The 18,341-nt window shown below is 35.5% G+C and overlaps 1 protein-coding gene across 12 annotated transcripts in view; it reads left to right on the top strand.

Moving 5' to 3' along the window:
* DMD (dystrophin) overlaps window positions 1-18,341 on the top strand; it is a 986,794-nt gene that overhangs the window by 595,407 nt on the left and 373,046 nt on the right. For all 12 annotated transcript variants that reach the window (XM_042866635.1, XM_042866641.1, XM_042866633.1 and 9 more), the window contains 2 exons: window positions 10,177-10,324; window positions 12,182-12,331. In XM_042866635.1, coding sequence (XP_042722569.1) covers window positions 10,177-10,324; window positions 12,182-12,331 — 298 coding nt within the window. The remainder of the gene's footprint in view (window positions 1-10,176; window positions 10,325-12,181; window positions 12,332-18,341) is intronic.

The raw sequence follows: 18,341 nt of genomic DNA, 5'->3' as shown, positions 1-18,341 counted from the left end.
TTCTTTCTGCTGTATCTCCAGGTGTGATGGTAATACTGCTTGTTACACATGGGAGTCCTTGGCTTTTATTTATTGCTCTAAAAACTGTTCTTTTGTACAATTGAAACCCATCTGTGTTTTCAAGCCTTACCTTGTTAAGTAAGTGCTAACACTTACTAAACAATAACATATCATTTTAATAGCCCTGTAAGCTACTACAGTAACATCAAAGCGAAAGATTGGTGGTTGAGCTTTGTCTGAGAATACAAAATCTGTCCCACTTCTGGTAAATGCAGGTATTGTTCTCACCCTCATTTATCAGCAGAAACATGTATCTCAATGCTGCTTTGGCTCAAGGCTGTGCTAAAAGTCTATGGAATCTTTTGGCACATCTCACATTTCAGTGAAGCCTCGGATCTGTTACATGGGAATAATATGGTTATGTTCCCTTGATAGGGGTCTTAAATAATCACCCATTTACACTCATCCTTTCCTCCTTTTGCTGTTTGGTTTGTTGATTGGTTTGTGGTTGTTTAGTTTTCCTCTGGAAAGGGGATTTGCATGATGTATTGAGTATTGTGGTTGCAGAGACTTAGGTTAGTATACATATTGCCAGGTAATGAATATGAATGACGTTGTTCATATATGACATAAGTACTTTTGTTCTACTGTAGTGAGACTTGTGTACATCATGATGGAGGATTTTGCACTTCTGTTCAGTGCCTTGTCTCTTTGGCTGCAACAGAGCCAGGGACACGCTTTCTGCTCCCAGGCTGTAGAAGATTCTATCCTCAGTCTAGCTGCTGCCTCAGACAAGATCCTAGCTTTTTCTTCTTTCCCTCTTCTTTCCCTCTTTTCAGTTCTAAGGAAAGACACTTAGGTGACAGGAACAGATGATATGCCCTAGCTAGATCTTAATTATCCATTATCCTGGGCATGAAGGTACAGCAGATGCATCTACAGCATGGTCCTCACATTGCCTTGCTGTCATGGAATTGTTTGAGTTGGGACCCTTAAAGATCACTTAGTTTAACTCCCCTGCAGTGAACCTGAACATCTACAGCTAGGTTAGGTCACTCAAAGCCCTGTCCAGCCTGACCTCAAATATCTCCAGAGACAGGGCATCCACATCATCTCTGGGCACCCTGTTCCAGTGCCTTACCACCCTTATTGTAAAACAGTTTTTCCTTATATCCAGTCTAAAACTCCTCTCTTTTAGTTTGGAATCGTTTCCCCTTGTCCTATCACATCAGGCCCTGCTAAAGAGTCTGTACCCTTCTTTCTTGTAGCTCCCCTTTAGATACTGAAAGGCTGCTATCAGATTTTCCTGGGGCCTTCTCTTCTCCAGATTGAAATGAATCCCATGAATCCCATTTCATGGGATTTTCATCTCTTTTCTGCTTTGATGTCTTTCAGTTGCTCATTAGTTGTTCTAATTTGGTTTGGGGTACATTCAGGTTCTCTCTGAGGATCTGAATCCAATTTCACCTTTGCTTTGTTCTTAATGAAAAACATAGGGTAAACAAGAAGGGTCAAATGAAGTGACCTCTGGTTGTTTCTATTGTGTGCCATTACTTCTCGCTCAGACTTGCTATCACCACCTGTGTTAGGCTCAGTGTATGTTTATGCGCTGTATGTTTACATAGGTATCCTTCCTTTGACACCAGTGTTGAAGAGATACTGTTCAGCCAGTTTGACTTCCACTCGCAGTTGCTGTAGAATGGTACTCAGTCATATTAAAAGGCATATAATGTGTCCAGGATATCATAACTAGGCTTTGAAAAGAAGCCACACCTTATATCTGAAAATTAATTTTGATATGCTGTGAATTAGAAGAGATTTGAGTGAACTAAAATATTTTCTTGATTTTTTTTTTTCCGGAATTGTTTCTATATTATTCCTATTAAATCTGCATTCATACATCCCAAGATATAAAGGAAGTGTAATTTTAGTGATTTCTAATTCAGTTGAAATGTTGCTAGACATTATTAAATGTCATGAAAATTTTAAATATTTCAAATTCTCATTTGTGATTGTTTACCAAACAATAATTTTGATACAATCCTGAACAATTTACAGATGGGGCATAACTCTGTATTTCAGAAATATTTCTCTAACAAGTTCAAAAATGCTCATTAGTTGTTAGACAGGAGGAAAAAAAAAAAATTAAAGAGGAAAATATATCACCATAGTTATTTTTGTAGGACGCACAAATATGAGAGTTTAGTTGGAGACAAACATGTATGGTGACATTTCCAAGGGAGCCATAGAATCATAGAATGGTTAGGGTTGGAGGAGTTTTTTAAGATCATCAAGTTCCAACCCATGGGCAGTGCTGCCCCACAGCAGTTCAGGCTGCTCAGGGCCTCATCCAGCTTGGCCTCAAATACTTTCAGGGAGGGGCACCACAGCTCCTCTGGACAGCCTGTTGCAGTGCCTGACTACCTTCTGAGTAAAGAATCTCCCCCTCAAATCTAATCCAAATCTGTCCTGTTTTAGTTCAGAACCATTCCCTTTGTTCTATCATAATCTGCCCATGTAAAAAGTTGGTTCCTCTCTTGTTTATAAGCATCCTTTAAGGACAGAATGCCAAGTGAGGTCAGAGGTACTCTTGCCTTCTGATCATCTTCATGATCCTTCTCTGTACCCACTCCAACAGTTCTGCATCTTTCTTGTACTGGGAGTCCCAGGCCTGAGTGCAGTACTCCAGATGGGGTCTTACATAGGTGGAGTAGGTGGACACAGTTACCACCCTCTCCCTGCTGGCCTCCCCTCTTTTGATGCAGCCCAGGATACTGTTGGCTTTCTGGTCTGTGAGAGCACAGTGCTGGCTCATGTCTAGCTCTTCATCCTTCATGGCAAGGCTGCCCTCAATGAGTTGTTCTCCCAGTATGTGTGTGTGTATTTAGGACTGCTCTAATCAAGGCACAGTATTTTGCTCTTGACCTTGTTGAATCTCATTGGGTTCACGTGGGCTCACTTCTCACTTCTCGGGTTTGTTCAGATCCTTTTGGTTGGCATCCTTTCTTTCTATTGTCAACTGCACCACTTAGCTTACTATCAAATGAACTCAGAACAATTTGAAGTGTGTGTATTGTTCTTCAGTAAAAACGAGTGGGTGCATTTTAAATATTTTGAGTTTTCTCATTTCTTAAGTTTTAACAGGTGAATGTTGAATCCCTGGCTAAACACAGATTTAAGACTGACACTGAATCTCCTTGCTTTGGTACTGAAGATCAAGAGGTCGTGTTTGAGTTATGTTTGTGTAGCATGTTAGCATCCAGTTGCATTTACCAAAGAGTTACAAAGCTGTGGAAATTTGAATTCAGTGTTTAATGTTTCTGTATCTTACAATCTAATCCATCCAGCTATGCATTAGAAGAGAATGTTATTTTATCACATCTAGTCATTTTATCTTACTGAAAACTTCAAAATAGACCAAATAGTTGAATAAAGTGAGACATGATTGAAAGCCTGATACACTGCTAGTTTGCAAATGGAGAGTTTAATTGAGTTTCTGTCAGCATTTTTCTGCAAGCAGCAGGTTTTAGAGGAGTTCATGCTCTGGAACCGTGCTTAAGGAAAACAAATTTTTGGAGATAGGGAAGTTGCAGTAGCTTCTTGAACTACCACTAACCGTAGGCAAGAGAGGGTAAGAAAAAAATCTCTTGCTTCTTGTTCTTCATATTCCAGGAATAATTTGATGACAAAAGTTTATAAACTGCACTGTCAGAAGCTCTCTTAGTCTTTTGTTTCCTGTCATGTAAGGCTGTGTGCATTAGTCATTGTTATACTGTGTCTGCTGGGTCACTTAAGTTTTGGATGGCTTGAGGTGGCAGTGCCTTGCCTTAATGCACCTGTGGGCTTTCATAAGCTGAGTGGTGGCTGCAGAGTGGTATTCTGCCTTTGCACCTGCTGTGTATGAACTCCATTTGACAAAGATTCATAAATGTTTCTTAGGTTTTTTTTAAAATCATGATCAGATATCTTAAAAACATTGGAAGACAATTTTTGTTATTTTAGCTGCAGTAGATTTTGCAGTGTTAATGAGTTTGAACCTGCAGGCTGTCTATTGAGATCTTCATTCAAGTTAGTTTGAAGAAATTACTGAAACAGTGACAGTACAAAGGCTATTTACTAAAATACCTTCAGATACCTCTCTGAATGTAAAACCACAAGCTTTCTGTTCTGAACAAAAAAGTTGTTATACATTTTAGTATTTATCATGGCTGACATTCGTTAAAGCGTTCTTATTTTCTACTACTGTGCTCTAGCCGCCATAAGTTGGTTTCCTTCACCATAACACTCAATATATGGAAGGCTGTGATTAGTTTCTTACAGCGGTTTAAAAGCTGGTTTAGAGATGAAGAGATTTCATGACAGTTAAATCAATAAGTATGTATTTTCTTTTCAACCTAAAATTAGTTATATATTGAATTTTCTGATTTTTCTTTTTTGACTATTTAGTTTTCTTACAGTAATTCAATGGAAAAACATCACTATGGTATAAAATTACATTCTGTTTACATATAGTGTTGTAGCTGAGCTTGCTGCTGGTTAATATTTACATTTGAAGTTTCGGTGATATTTTTCATTTCATTTCAATTAGTTTATTTAAAGGTCCTTACCCAGGTGAAGTACACTTGCATATACCCTGGAGAAAGAAAGAAAATGTATTATTTCTTTGTTAATATTTTCACTGAACTGTCAGTTTACTATTTTAGTGGCTTCTTAAATTCTCAGTAAAAACTGCTAAGTGGACTAATCCCTTATCTTAGAAATAACTGTAAATACAAATTCAACAGCTGAATATTTAGAAAAGAACATCAAAACATTATTTGTGAGGTCATTATGGTTGTAAAAGACCATGAAGATCATTTAATCCAACCATAAAGTGCAAGTCACAAGCAAGTGCAAGTCCATGTTACTCCCTTGACTGTGCATTTTCTGTGTCTAGCTGATATTTCCAAATATGTCCAACATCGCATGGTGCAGCTGCAAACTAACTATCTAATATATTTGTCAAACTATTTGAGTTGCTGGGGTATTTGTAATGCATTATTGCCTATGGAAAAAAATACATGAACTGCAGTATGCATTTTATGTGGCCTCTAGAAACTGTAATTGAAAAATTGAAGCTTTCTTGAAATAGGAAATTAATTATTATTTAATAGTTAACCATTGTAATTAAGGATTACTGTTAGTCAAAAATTTACCTGGGGTATTTCGTTGACTGCTAAAAGAATTTGTTATTGATTCTGTTTAATACTGTTAGGAAAAGTGATTTTTTAAAATTTCATTTAATTTACTACTTAACATTCAAATATTAAATATACTAAACAAATTATCTTCTATGAGTATAATGTATTCATTTAAACATCCATGCAGTGAGAATAGTTAAATAAGGGGTCCCTATGAATTTAGAAATGCAAATAAAAAGCTGTGGAACAGCTTAACACAGTTTAACACTGAAAACATAGAATCACAGAATCACAGAATGGTCAGGATTGGAAGGGACCTCAAGGATCATGAATCTCCAACCCCCCTGCCACAGGCAGGGCCACCAACCTCCCCATTTAATACTAGACCAGGCTGCCCAGAGCCCCATCCAACCTGGCCTTGAACACCTCCAGGAACAGAGCATTCACAACCTTTCTGAGCAGCCTGTTCCAGCACCTCACCACTCTCTCTGTAAAGAACTTCCCCCGACATCCAAACATAAAGTTTGAGAATATTGCTTGAGAATATTCACCTGGACTACTGGAAGTTACTCTATCTTGAGAATTTTCCTCCAGCCAAGGTGAGTTACATTTCAGGATTAATAAACTAACCCATTTGCTAAATGTGAGGCAGTTTGAAAGGTCTTCAGGAACTTTGGTTTAAAAGGAGAGGTAGTGATGTATATGAGCGTGCAGATATGTGCTGGAGATGGATCTGCCTTGCTCCTTAGGACCAGCTGCAGGGAATTGCATCTTACTCCTTACTCACCTGCTTATCCAGCAGTATGTGCTCCCAACTACTCTGTATATGGTGATGGATGGCTGGAGGCTCACACTCCTTATTAAAGTTTGTTTAAGCTCAGATTTGCAAGTCCGTACTTCCTTAATAACAGCCTACTACTCACTTGTCTTTCTCACCATGAATTTTAAACACCTTGAAATTACATGTATCAGATGCTCCAAATGTTATTATGGTGATAGAAATCAACTTGTTCGAAAGGTACAGTCATCATGTTAAAACTTCTTGTGTTATTGACTTGTTCAGCTACTAGAAAGTGTGTTTTATTTTTGTGGCTTGCATAATATGATACTTGTCATGCAGGATGTTATTTATAATAGAAGTAATGTTGTAACAGGCAAAGAGTAAATTGTGAAGTAAATTATGAAGTGCACCTGCAGCTTCTATTAATTGCAATGGATCTTTTGATTACTATCCTACATGCTGTTCATGACTAGGATAAAAAAAATAGACCTTTATGAAACTCTTTTTGTTTTGGTCTGATTTCTGAAAATCCCCTGTGTTCATGTATGAGTACATGAAGTAAGAATTTATAAAATAGAAGACATTCAGATGGAAAACTCTAAGATACTTTTCTCATATTATGAGTGAGATGTATCTTGAGCAACATTCCCAGTTATCCTCATCCGCCCTCATCTCTTGCAAAGTCAAACAGGACGGGCAGGTTTGCTGCAGGGGCTGTGGAACACTCATTTGTCTCTGAATGCCTCACAGAGATCAGAGGTGAACAGGACAGGTGAATGTATGTCAGAATGACAGTGCACAATGCTCAACACACGTCTCTTAAACAAGCACTGTTGATGCTTCTGTTTGGTGCAGCCAGGGCTTACCCTGGGGCAGGAAGGGAGGAAGGCCAGGCTCACCCTGGGCACTTCCTTCTTCCTGTCTCCTTTCTTGTCCCACTGGTAGAGGTGCATGAGCACAGTACCTTGGCCTGCTCAAGGTGGGCTTCTATCTTATCCTGTCCATTGGCATGTGCAATATAACTGTGAAACACAGATCAGATAATTTTTTATTTTGTAAACATACAACCGCATACATAAAGAATTATAAAATGATAATGAAAGTATGTGACAAAACTGTACAAACAGAGGCATAAAATGTAGTCATCCACTCCTGGTTTGTTACAGTGGTACTCTAGTGTTGGTAAAAATTGGAAGAACAAGCTGAAAATGTCTCATCTACGTTGCATTCTTACTGCATCAGCTTTGCTTATGGCTTTACACTATCATCAATTTCTGTGGGGAAGCCCATCTAGCAAGCTTTCCTGTTCTTTCCTCAGAATTATGACATAGTTTGATTTTGTCATTCATAAAGTACTCTGTACAGGAATGAGAATCCCTTCCCTAACCAGCCAAGTTATGAAAAAAATTCCTCCATTTAAACTTGTCTTGGTTTTTATTAATTTCGTTTATACAAACTGTGTATATTTATTATGATTGTATGCATGATTTATTATTGGACTTCATAATACTTAGTAATACATTTTACACTTGGTTTTCTGTATAAATGATTTTCTTTCATCCATAATCATTGCAATTCCATTTCCTGAAGACATTATTAAGATTATTTATAACTTGCAACCAATATTTCAAGTAGAACTTAGTGCTTTTTTTCTTATCTAAATGCATTGAATTGACTCGGGAAATAAAATATCTAGCACTTAATTGTAAATAGAGAGTTTTTAATATCCCATTCATTATTATCAGTACTACATGCTCAAATAAATTCATCAAAAAGCATTAAACTTGAAGGTAAACAAAGAAGTAGTGCTTCGTATTTTAGATGTTAATAGAAAACATCTTTAAACTGTACTGAGAAGAAAAACCTTGAAAGTATGAGATACTTGTTCTTAATTATTTTGAAACATCAATGCACAATGTTGTTCTATAGAAAGATTTTTCTTATCTCAGATATTCACTGTGTGTATTGTTGCAGTTGCTACACTCTAAATTATTTTGACCTCAAAAGGAAAAATGGATTTAGGGCCGAAGTTGAAGATATTTTCTGAATGTGTTGTCATAAATTGAGTGGAAGCACTTTTTGTGAACATCTTTGTAGTGATGTCTTTTTTGTCTGGCTTTTGCCATCCAGGAAAGATACCTGTAGACTATATCACCTTGTGAGTGGCAATCGTATTCTCCATAACTTCTTAACATATGGCATGCAGTGCAATCAGGCTGGTGGGTACAGGAACTTGACAGTGAATTCTGGAGCACACGGTTGTCCGTGGTAGTTTATGATGTTTTTTAACATACTATTTCAGAGGGAGGTCACAACTTACGAAGTTGTCTTGTTAAGGAAATGCAATTAACATCAATAAGATGGAAGGCAGGTAAATTCCATTAATGTTTGCTAATTTGGGTGCTATGTAAAATAATAATTGAACATTATGCTCTTGTTTTATTTTAGAATAGTCAGAATTCCAACAGCATGATTTTTTTCCCTCAAGAATATTCATCTGAGAATTTCTTGTTTCTACTGTGAAGTCAGACAATGCTTTTGCTATGAAATGAAATTTAATTCACCTGTTGAGTTTATGCCCCTATCTCCTATTATAATTTCCCCCATTCACAATGCTACAATTCTTCCAGTTTACTTTGTAACAAAGATATTACTTAAAAGGAATTTTACACATTCTGCAGTTTTACTTTTTTAAAAATATATATATATATATATATATTTTTAATTTAATGCGGAACACTTAAATCAGTTGAATATTTTCTTCTATGGAAATTACACAGAAAAAAAAAGACCATTCTGGGGATTGGGATGTACAAACTTCATTGAGAGACACTGTTTGAAACTGCTAATTCTGATTAATTGAATAAAAACTTTTAGTTTGTACTTTCTTAGCTGTTTATCATTCTGTATGTACACAGACATGCATGTTTGCCAAACAGTTGTTTTCTGTATTTTTCTAATTAGGTGATGTGGAACTTGATACTTTTTGTGATTCTTTTACCTGGAACTCATTTGTGAATAATTTCTAAAGGACTCTTTGCTCAAGTCAGCAATCGGGAAAAGTAGTAATTAAAAAAAAAAAAAAAAAAAAAAAAGTAAATCCTATAAATAAAAGATGGCATGGTTTATGTTAGGTTTCATTCTATTTCACATCTCAGAATGTTCTAAGAGTTCTGACAGTTCTGACTTGGTGGTCAGGGCTGGGAAGTGACAAGTATGCGAAACCAGACATAGGTAAAATCATTTGCACTCTGTGTTAATTTTTTTTTTTTAAAACCATTCAGAAATAATCTGTTACTAACACTGATCTTGATTCTCCACTGTGATGTAGACTTATATTCTCAAAATACTAATACAACATCTTATTATGCATAATAAATGGCCTAATCTCTCAAACTCAGTTGGATCTTGGAAATAATAACAACAATCTGTTTTTGTGCCTTTTGCTTTGATCCTAATTCACTTCAAAAGAAAAACGGGAATAAAAAAACCTTTATTTAATTTTTCCGTACAGATGTATCCTTAGCTTTGTGAATTAGCTAGAAGGATAAATTACACATTGTTTTATTTTAACCTTATTTTTCTCCTTCAGAATAGATCAGTGCATAATGTTAGTCCCAAGGGGCTCAGATTCTGCCAGTGCTATTCCCTGATGGCTTTGAAATGATTTCCATATGTATATTGATAGCTGTGGGAAACTTGGGCACAAAAGCATAGATCTCCATATATTCATACGGTTGTGCTGAAAGAACTGTATCTGACTTCAGATACCTGCAATGTTTATGTCTTAGTCATCTGGAGTCTCTTTAATTAATAAAAGAAAAATACAGCTAAATTTGTTTTTTCTCATTGTACTCATTTATTACAACATCTATTGTGACATTTAGTTGACAACTGTTATTCAATAAAGAGAGCTTGTATTAGAGAATCTACAGCTGAGTTGTCAACATAGAGCAAACAGACAACTAATGTTAAGTGAGATACATCTGCTCCTATTTCTTCACAGGTACTAGTACTGCTATGCTTTTCACAAAGTATGTAGCGTGGTCACCAAAATATGTTTCCACAATGTATTGAAATAGATTTAAGTAGCACTTTCTACAGATCTCTTTTAGTAAAGTTTGATGCTAGAGTTCTTAGTTTCTGGCACTGGGTTTCCATCATGTTTGTTCTCTCAGAGTGCACAGAATAATTAATTTCATGTTTTTATTACAGGATAGAGGAAGAAAAGAATATTTTATCAGAATTTCAAGAAGACTTGAACAAACTGATTTTATGGTTAGAGGAAACAGAAAGCGTCATTGCTATTCCCCTTGAACCAGGGAATGAAGATCAGCTAAGAGACTGCCTCGGCAAAGTAAAGGTATTTTGAGCCTCCTTCTTATTTTTTGATTTATCATTTCTGCATTGAAGAAAATTAAGTGCTATATTCAGTTTGAAAGCCCCAGGTAGTATATGCTAAGCATACAGAAATCAAAGAAGTAACAGAAAACGTGGTGAGAGGGAAATTCCTATCCTGTCAGTAAATAATGAATCATGATCTTTTTCATTCTTGTTTCTTAGTTCAAGTTTCTGGTATTCAAACATGACAATTTCATCTGTAAAAAATTTTTCTATAGGTGTCTTGCTAACATGTTGCAAACACCCAATAAGGAAATTATGTTCAGTATTTCTCAAGAAATGTATGTAGAAATTCATGCATGATTGTAAGTATCAATTGTTTAAAGCAGTGCTTCAGCATTTTCTATAGTAAATTTGACAGTGACTTTTAAAACACATTTTATTTTTAAAAATATATAAAATCAGAATATTGAATATATATTTTTAGTCTTTAATAAATTTAATTAAGATGTTAGAGATTTTAGTATATGATACTAGTCATGAATATATGCAATAGGAATTGTTCTGTTTAGTTTTGAAATGCTTCCAATAGAGTGTGTGTAAGAACTTGCTCAACAGTAAATTACCCCTTATCTGCATAATATATATGGGGGACATATCTAAAAGGCTTCCAGTCATCTCTTGAAGATAAGGAGTACTTATCCTCCAAGTTGAACAAACTCAACAAGTGATGGAATGAAGTGTTAGAGAATCTCAAAATAAATGGTCTGACTTTCTATTATGCTTAACAAAATTTGAAAAAAAAATAGTAAAGGTCAAGTTTGTTTATAAATAAATAAAAATAGTACAAACAGTAGTGTGTAGTAAGTAAGGAAAGTAAGGCTTAATCATATGCTAAGTTCATGCATCTGACTCTTAAGAATAAAGTGTCTGTGAACTGGTCAGAGATTTTGTAAGACAAAGAAAATTCTCTATGGGGTTTTAAATACATCTTATCATTTGCAGACACAATTATGATTTTGAAGTTTGAATTGATATTCTAGATCTATGAATTTTACGCTCTTGAGTTATACAGAAATATTTTCCAACTGTATCATTCCCACACGATAAATAGTCCAAAATTAAAGGTACTAGTATTTTTTATTTATAGCTCATTTTTACTTTTTTTTTTTTTTGAGTTATACAGGAAAATATATCCTAATGCATCAAAAAGTAGTGCATCAGCTTGCATTGTATATCATTTAATACCTGCTACATTGTGTTATTAATAATAATAATAAAGTGCTGAATGAATGTATGTTTTAGTTATATTATCTTTATATGTTAAGTTACTTGACATATTTACCTACAGTAACTGCATACTTGATGGAGAAGTGATGATTACATCATTCTGATGATGCCTTGCTTCCTTTGGCTATGCTTTGTATGTCTTTTTGAGCATATATGATTGAAGGATTGGACTAGAACATCAATGATTGGACATACCATCTGAGTGATTATGTTCACCACACATAATAGGGAGAAGCACCTTTCCAAAGTCTTGTGGGTTTATTTGTTTGTTTTTGTTTTTGAACCACGTTAAAAGATAATTAAAATCTGGATACATGAGCTATTGAGTGTCAAGAAGTGAGAAATTGTTATGCAATGGTGGTTAATATTCTGAGAATCCCCTTATTTGGTCTTTTAAGACTCTCTTTAGACCTAATTCACTAATACAGTCACTTTTGGTGAGAGTTTAGCCTTTACGCAGAAAGCTTTGGCTATTTTGTCTTGAATTGAGTTTATTCCTTCAGCTGATAGATAAATCGATAAGGTTGAAGATAAGAGAGCTGAAAATTCTACCGCAGTTCATCTTAACTGCTGTATTTGTCTGTTCCAGTTAAGAGTTGAAGAGCTGCTGCCACACAAGGGAATACTGAAACGATTAAATGAAACTGGAGGAACAGCACTTGGAAGTGCATCACTGAACCCAGAAAGAAAACATAAGCTCGAGAGCACACTGAAGGAGGCTAGCCGTCGCTTGTTAAAGGTTAGACATATTAGTGATTTAACTGCAGTATAAAATTTTAATCTGCAACAAATATTTGCATTTTATTTTTTCTAGTGGGCATTATTTTTCTTTGGGTGAACCTGCAGAGACATTTGTGCACATAATGAACCTGCTGAAAGAAAATGTATGCAATACACTGCTGTGAGAAACAATAATAAGAGACAATGAGTGCCTGAAGTGATGATGTTGCATCCAAATTAACTCCCTAAATTACAGGTCTGCTCCTTAGGAGGAGAGTGCAGAGCACCGTTTTTGTAGCTTGGTTGTTTTAAGGGTTCAGCAAATATTCCCCTTTTTGTGACTGAGATGTGTGAATGGCTGATTGCTTTTCTGGAAACACTTCCCAATTGTCTCCTAGACCCCGAGGTGGAAGCTGCAACTACTCATTCACGTTCTGTTATGTTTCTAACTGTGATCTCTGAGTTCCTGAATAGCAAAATCCCATTCATTTTGCTTTTTGGGATCTTACAGAATCACAGACTGGCCAGGGTTGGAAGGGACTTCAAGGACTATGAATCTCCAACCTCCTGCCACGTGTAGGGAATCTCCATACCCATAAAGAAAAGTAAGATAGGATTTTGTTGTACAACATTGGTGAAGTAGTGTGTAGCAGAGATGGTAGAAAGCAATATTGAAAGGACCGCGATCCAAGGTATTTATCAATCTGGTGAGAACAGATAGAATTTAGAAGATGCAACTGAAGGATTTGTGAGACTGATGGCACAGTCACCAGGGTGATAAGGAGGGGGAGATAAAGTTTAAGCCGTGTTTAGCTTTGAGAAGAAAAGGAGACAAAACATTTTTCCGAGTGCCTTACTGAAAAGATAAGCTTGAGTTTGTGGTCAAGAACACTACATTCAACTGTGTTCACAGAATTGATATTTCAAGCTCTGTCTGGGTAAGTAAACAGGAATTTATTTGTTGTGGAACTCTCATTAGTTTCTTCTTCTTAACAGAAATGGTCTGGCAAGTTTTAGAATGTTAGGTAGTGACTCAAGCAAAAATGGATAATAAATATTGATCGCATTCATGAAATTGGAGCTGGGTACAAAAATCATTATTTAGGTGTTTGGGTAGAGGTATCTCTTTCTCTACAGAGTGGCTTTCCAAAATCAATATATATATATATTTATAATATATATATAAGAATTCAGAAAACTTTGAGATTGGATTAATGCTATTTTCTAGCTGATGTAAGGACATACGTAGCTGAATTTAGGCACCGTGATTTGAATATCTCTGCTGTAGTACTGAGAAATCATTAACTTTCAGGCAAAAAATGTTTGTGTTGTCATTCAGTAAAATCGCATAAACCTACATAAATTGTAATTAGTCAACCTACAAAATCTACAAACCTACAAAAATTTGTCACTGAATGAAAGCTTTTACTGATTAGTCATTTATCTAAAAACTTTACTTAATGCTTGCTAATATGGAAATGTTCTGGGTGACTTATATACAGAGCAACCCAAATAACTATAAATACCATTATGTTTTGGATGAAATATAGGGGATAGAGCTACTGTTTAGAGAAGCTTTTTCTTTAAAAGTTACAGGAGACCTCAGTAATGCTTCTGGCAAGACTTTAGACTTGGAGTTGATTATGTCCATTTATTGCTAAAAGAGGCTAAACCCAGAAAATTAAACTTTCCTTTGTGATTATTACTGAAGTGCACTATTTCAATTTTAGTTATCTACATATGGATATGTATAAAATTGAAAAGTTCTCACCCTCCTGCAGTTGCTGAATTTAAAGAATGTGGAAAGTGCATTTCATTTTTCAATGAACAGAAGCCAAGTTTGAAAATTTACAAGAGTTAAATCCTTAAAAGTAATGTGAGATTTCAAATGTTTTCTCTGAAGTCATTCCATTTTTCAGACAATCTTGAAAGGTCAAGGTGGAAAAAGTTCTTTTTGGTTTTCTGTCATTAATCTACCAAAATGAATGAAAATACCAAACATTTTCTCCTTTCTTCTCCTTCTCTGTGTCCTATTGGAAACTGAAAGGATAAAAAAAAAAAACAGTATTTTTTTTCTCTTCCATAGCTCTCACTGTTCTCACCAGAAAAACTGAATTTTGTGGATATTGGAAATGTAAAATCAATAAGATTAGATTTTATATAGCTGAAGGGATTAATTTTGTTATTTTAAGGTATGAAACCCTGGGGTCTGTAGAAAACTTGGGTATCATAGGAAGGCTGCAGGCCTGACAAAGAGACGTACATTGTTTTCCTAACCACACTTTTGTATCAAGAGATCTTCAGTAGTTCGCTGGAGGATGCCTATGCAGTCAATTGATTTGAGGGGGTATTTTTTTTTTTTTTTTCTGTTTCTCAAAGCACAATGGACAAATTCATCACCACGAACATTTCTCTGGGGCTTTTCTGTCCCTCCATCCCCATTTTGGAGCAAATCTTTTCATTTAAGCCTTTTGTTTTCAGCTGTTTGTTTTGCTTTCCAGCATCTATGCTAGAAGAGAACGTGTAACAGCATTCTGATTACCTCATCTTGCAGGATGATACTTTGTTCAAAACATAAAATGCACATGGTAAGGTAGCTCTTTATCTGGTGTATGCTAGAGTAATTCTGTTTACTTCAGTGAAGCTGTGATAATTGAAAATTACCAGTTGAAAACGTAGCCAAATATCTCCTAAGAGTATGACAAATTTTTGTTATGCCTTGATCTGCTCAACAGTGGAAAGGGTGACAGCACAGTGAGTCTTAACCTTCAAGGTAGCATATTTGAAATAAATCATGTTCAAACCTTTTTTACAGTCACGGGAAGTGTTGCCCTACAGCAGTGGAAATAAGCTGAGAAAAGAAATTGAGGATGAAAGGAATTGCAGTCACATAAAATAAGTTTTTTTGTTTTGTTTTGTTTTCCCTTTTGATTCAGTATTGTCTTTGCTTTTAGGTGTTTATATCATGTGCTGATGACCTTGAGAATAGATACATGAAGAATTTTTCTTCTGTTACATAGTAATAAATTTTAAATGACATTTCCTTAGACACCTTTATTGAATAGTGATTCTAATAGGCTGCTACCTCAAACGTAGTTTAAGCAGAGAATGAAGATTAAAGTCCGCATTCAGAAGTACGACTTTTAAATTCTAGCCTGGTTTTATATATTATGCCCTCTGCAAAGCCAGTATTTCTTGTAAAAATGAAAATAACACTATCTGTGAATTCTTGGTAATATGAAAAAAAAATAAAAATGAAGTGTTTTATAACCATTTTTATGTCTTTACATCAAGAATTTTCATTTATTTTCAAAGCTCAAAGTATCTTCTGCTGTGATAGCGAAGTCAGCTAACCACCTAGGGCTTCAAAGCATACAAAGAGGTACTAGGCACTGGAGTTTGTGATGAATTCAGTTCTTGTCATATACCACCTGCCAGGGTATATAACAGATCTGTAATGGGTTTCTTACCTTTTAGTGTGCGGTAAATGGATTGATAGATTAGGTCTGTGACCAGTGAACCATGGAATCAGAGGTTTGCTAGAAGGAGTTTATTACTCTTTAATAATATTCTTGGTCTTGTGTCAGGCAAGAGGGATGAGCTAGATTATCTGAAAGTAAGCTGGATGCCAAAATCAGCATTGTCCTCATTTATCCACCTTAGTCTTCACAACATCTTGTGTGTATTATGAAGGTTATTATAAGTGCCTGATGGAGACATTTTGTTTTGCTTCCTTTTAATTTGTCTGCTAGCATTAGAACTAATTACTAGACACTGAAGAGACCAATTCACTGTTTAATGCCACAGCAAATCAATTTGTTGTGCTATATAGACAAAAAAAAAAAAAAAAAAAAAAAAAGAGGAGTGGAGTGACATGGCTATAATTCGTGAACATTTTCTGTACCACCAAGAAAAGTATAGGTCTTCTAAGCTTGGTTGATCAAGTGTAGAGAAAAACAGATGGGCCTAGAAACTGCAGAAAGACAAAGTCATAACAAGGTTAGGGTTCATGTAATGTAGCTTGCCTTGAGTAGTAATTATTCACGGATTACCTGTGATGACATCAAATTTCAGCATGTTAATGCAACTTAGTTTGAGTTCACGGTTTAAACTATTACAATTTCCTTTGCTATTATTAGTGGGATGGACAGGAAAGCATCTTGGAAAATGAATGCTACAGCTTGATTTCTGTGTTTTTTATTTGAAATGATAGTGTAGCCAGTAGATTGGGTATCAAAAAGTTTCTTTTCCTGACTTTTTATTGGTTATAAGTGATCCAATTCTCTTACATTTAACAAGGTATTATGCAGTGCTAAATTACTTATTACAGTCTGTCATAGGTTGCTATTTATTTATAGTCCAAGTTCTTTATCAACAATATTGATAAATGACTTTACATGTAAAAAAATGAAGTCATGCTTCTTTCTGTGTGATGGAATAAACGTGACAATGTCACAAACAAATAAGTGTATACAGGTTTCATCCCATTTTTTAATTAATTTATTTTTTTTTTAGTGTGTACTTGTGTATTACTAGCAGGTACTACTAATTAAGATTCTAAAAAGCAAGTTTACTAGCAGTATGAAGATAAGTTGCTGTTTCCCAGCATGTGCGAAGCACAGCACAGAAATAAAATGGTGCTAATGACTTTATGTTAAAAATTTATTTTGGGCCAAATTATAGTGAAATGTATATGTTTTGCATTGCCATTGAGTAGCATTTGAAACATTATTTTCATGGATTTTTTGTTATTCTAAGGCTTTATTTCAACTTCGAAGGTGACCACTGTTTTCTGTCTGGAAAAACAGTACGTGGAGATTACAAACAAGTGTACTGGTATGTTCCTACCAGTAATAGGAAAAGATATGACATATGGATAATACATCTATATCTATACTTTCTGTTTGGCAGCATTGTTTAACTAAAATTTACTGAAGTAGAAAATTATGAAATTATATGCTAGGATAGAGTTACATCTAGCTATAGGGTATATAGGGTTATACTCTGTCTTATTACTTGGTGCCAGTGATTCAATTTTGCACCAACTTATAGTTCATATGGTTGTGTTTCCTGGAGATAGAAAAGATTGCCCTTCACTGAAAAAACAGCTAAACAGTCCTTCTGCCCAGATATGCTTCAAATCACGGAATATCCCAATTTGGAAGAGACTCAAAAGGATAGTGGAGTCCAGCTCCTGGCTCCATACAGGACTACCCAAAATCCAAACCCTATGTCTAAGAGTGCTGTCCAGACACTCCTTGAACTCTGGCACTTTAGGTCATGCCCCTTCCAGGCTGTTCCATGCCCACTGCCCTCAGGTGAGGAACTTTTTCCTAACCCCCACTCTGATGCTCCCTTGACGCAGCTCCATGCCATTCCCTCAGGTCCTGTCACTGCCACCAGAGAGCAGAGCTCAGTGCCCCTTGTACTTGAGGCTGTACTTCCTGTTCCAATTTCCAGGGGTTCAGAGGCTTATTCTCACCAAGTGCCTGCCATAGTAATGTTTCTCCTGAGAGAACATAAGCTTTATTTCCTAATGAGTATTTGAATTTCTGAGAGGAAAATGAAAAGATCTTTTGGTTCCAAAGTTTTTAACCTTATGGCAGAAGAACTATTGCTTGTACATCATGATGTAGAGGCATGCTCCTGCAGGGTGATGTTAGGTTTTAAAGGCCAATCTCTTCTGTGTGTGGGAATCTGTATCATTTTATCTGTCCCTTTTTCCAGCTTATTATTCAAATGGGTAAGAGAGTTAAGTTCTTACACCAATAAATAAGTTGAGTAATTGCAAGAGATCCAATAGAGGAATGTTAAGGAAGCCATACTGGTGAGAACTAAACGTTATTTTTTTTTCTTGTAAACCCTTCCTTTTTCTGAGGCTGAAGAGCTAGGAAATATTTGCATATTCAAAAACTCCGTTGGTTTTATGTGTGATGTGGAAGAATACTAAGAAAATCTGATCTGTTATTTACTACTACTTTCTGGTTTCTTCTCTGTTGGAACAAAGTTGTTTTGCTATGAAAATGAAG

This window comes from Lagopus leucura, unplaced genomic scaffold (genome assembly GCF_019238085.1).
Source record: "Lagopus leucura isolate 7727_CA_CO unplaced genomic scaffold, USGS_WTPT01 Super-Scaffold_100001, whole genome shotgun sequence".
Classification (NCBI taxonomy): Eukaryota; Metazoa; Chordata; class Aves; order Galliformes; family Phasianidae; genus Lagopus; species Lagopus leucura.
This window is presented reverse-complemented; position numbering and strand designations above follow the sequence as displayed.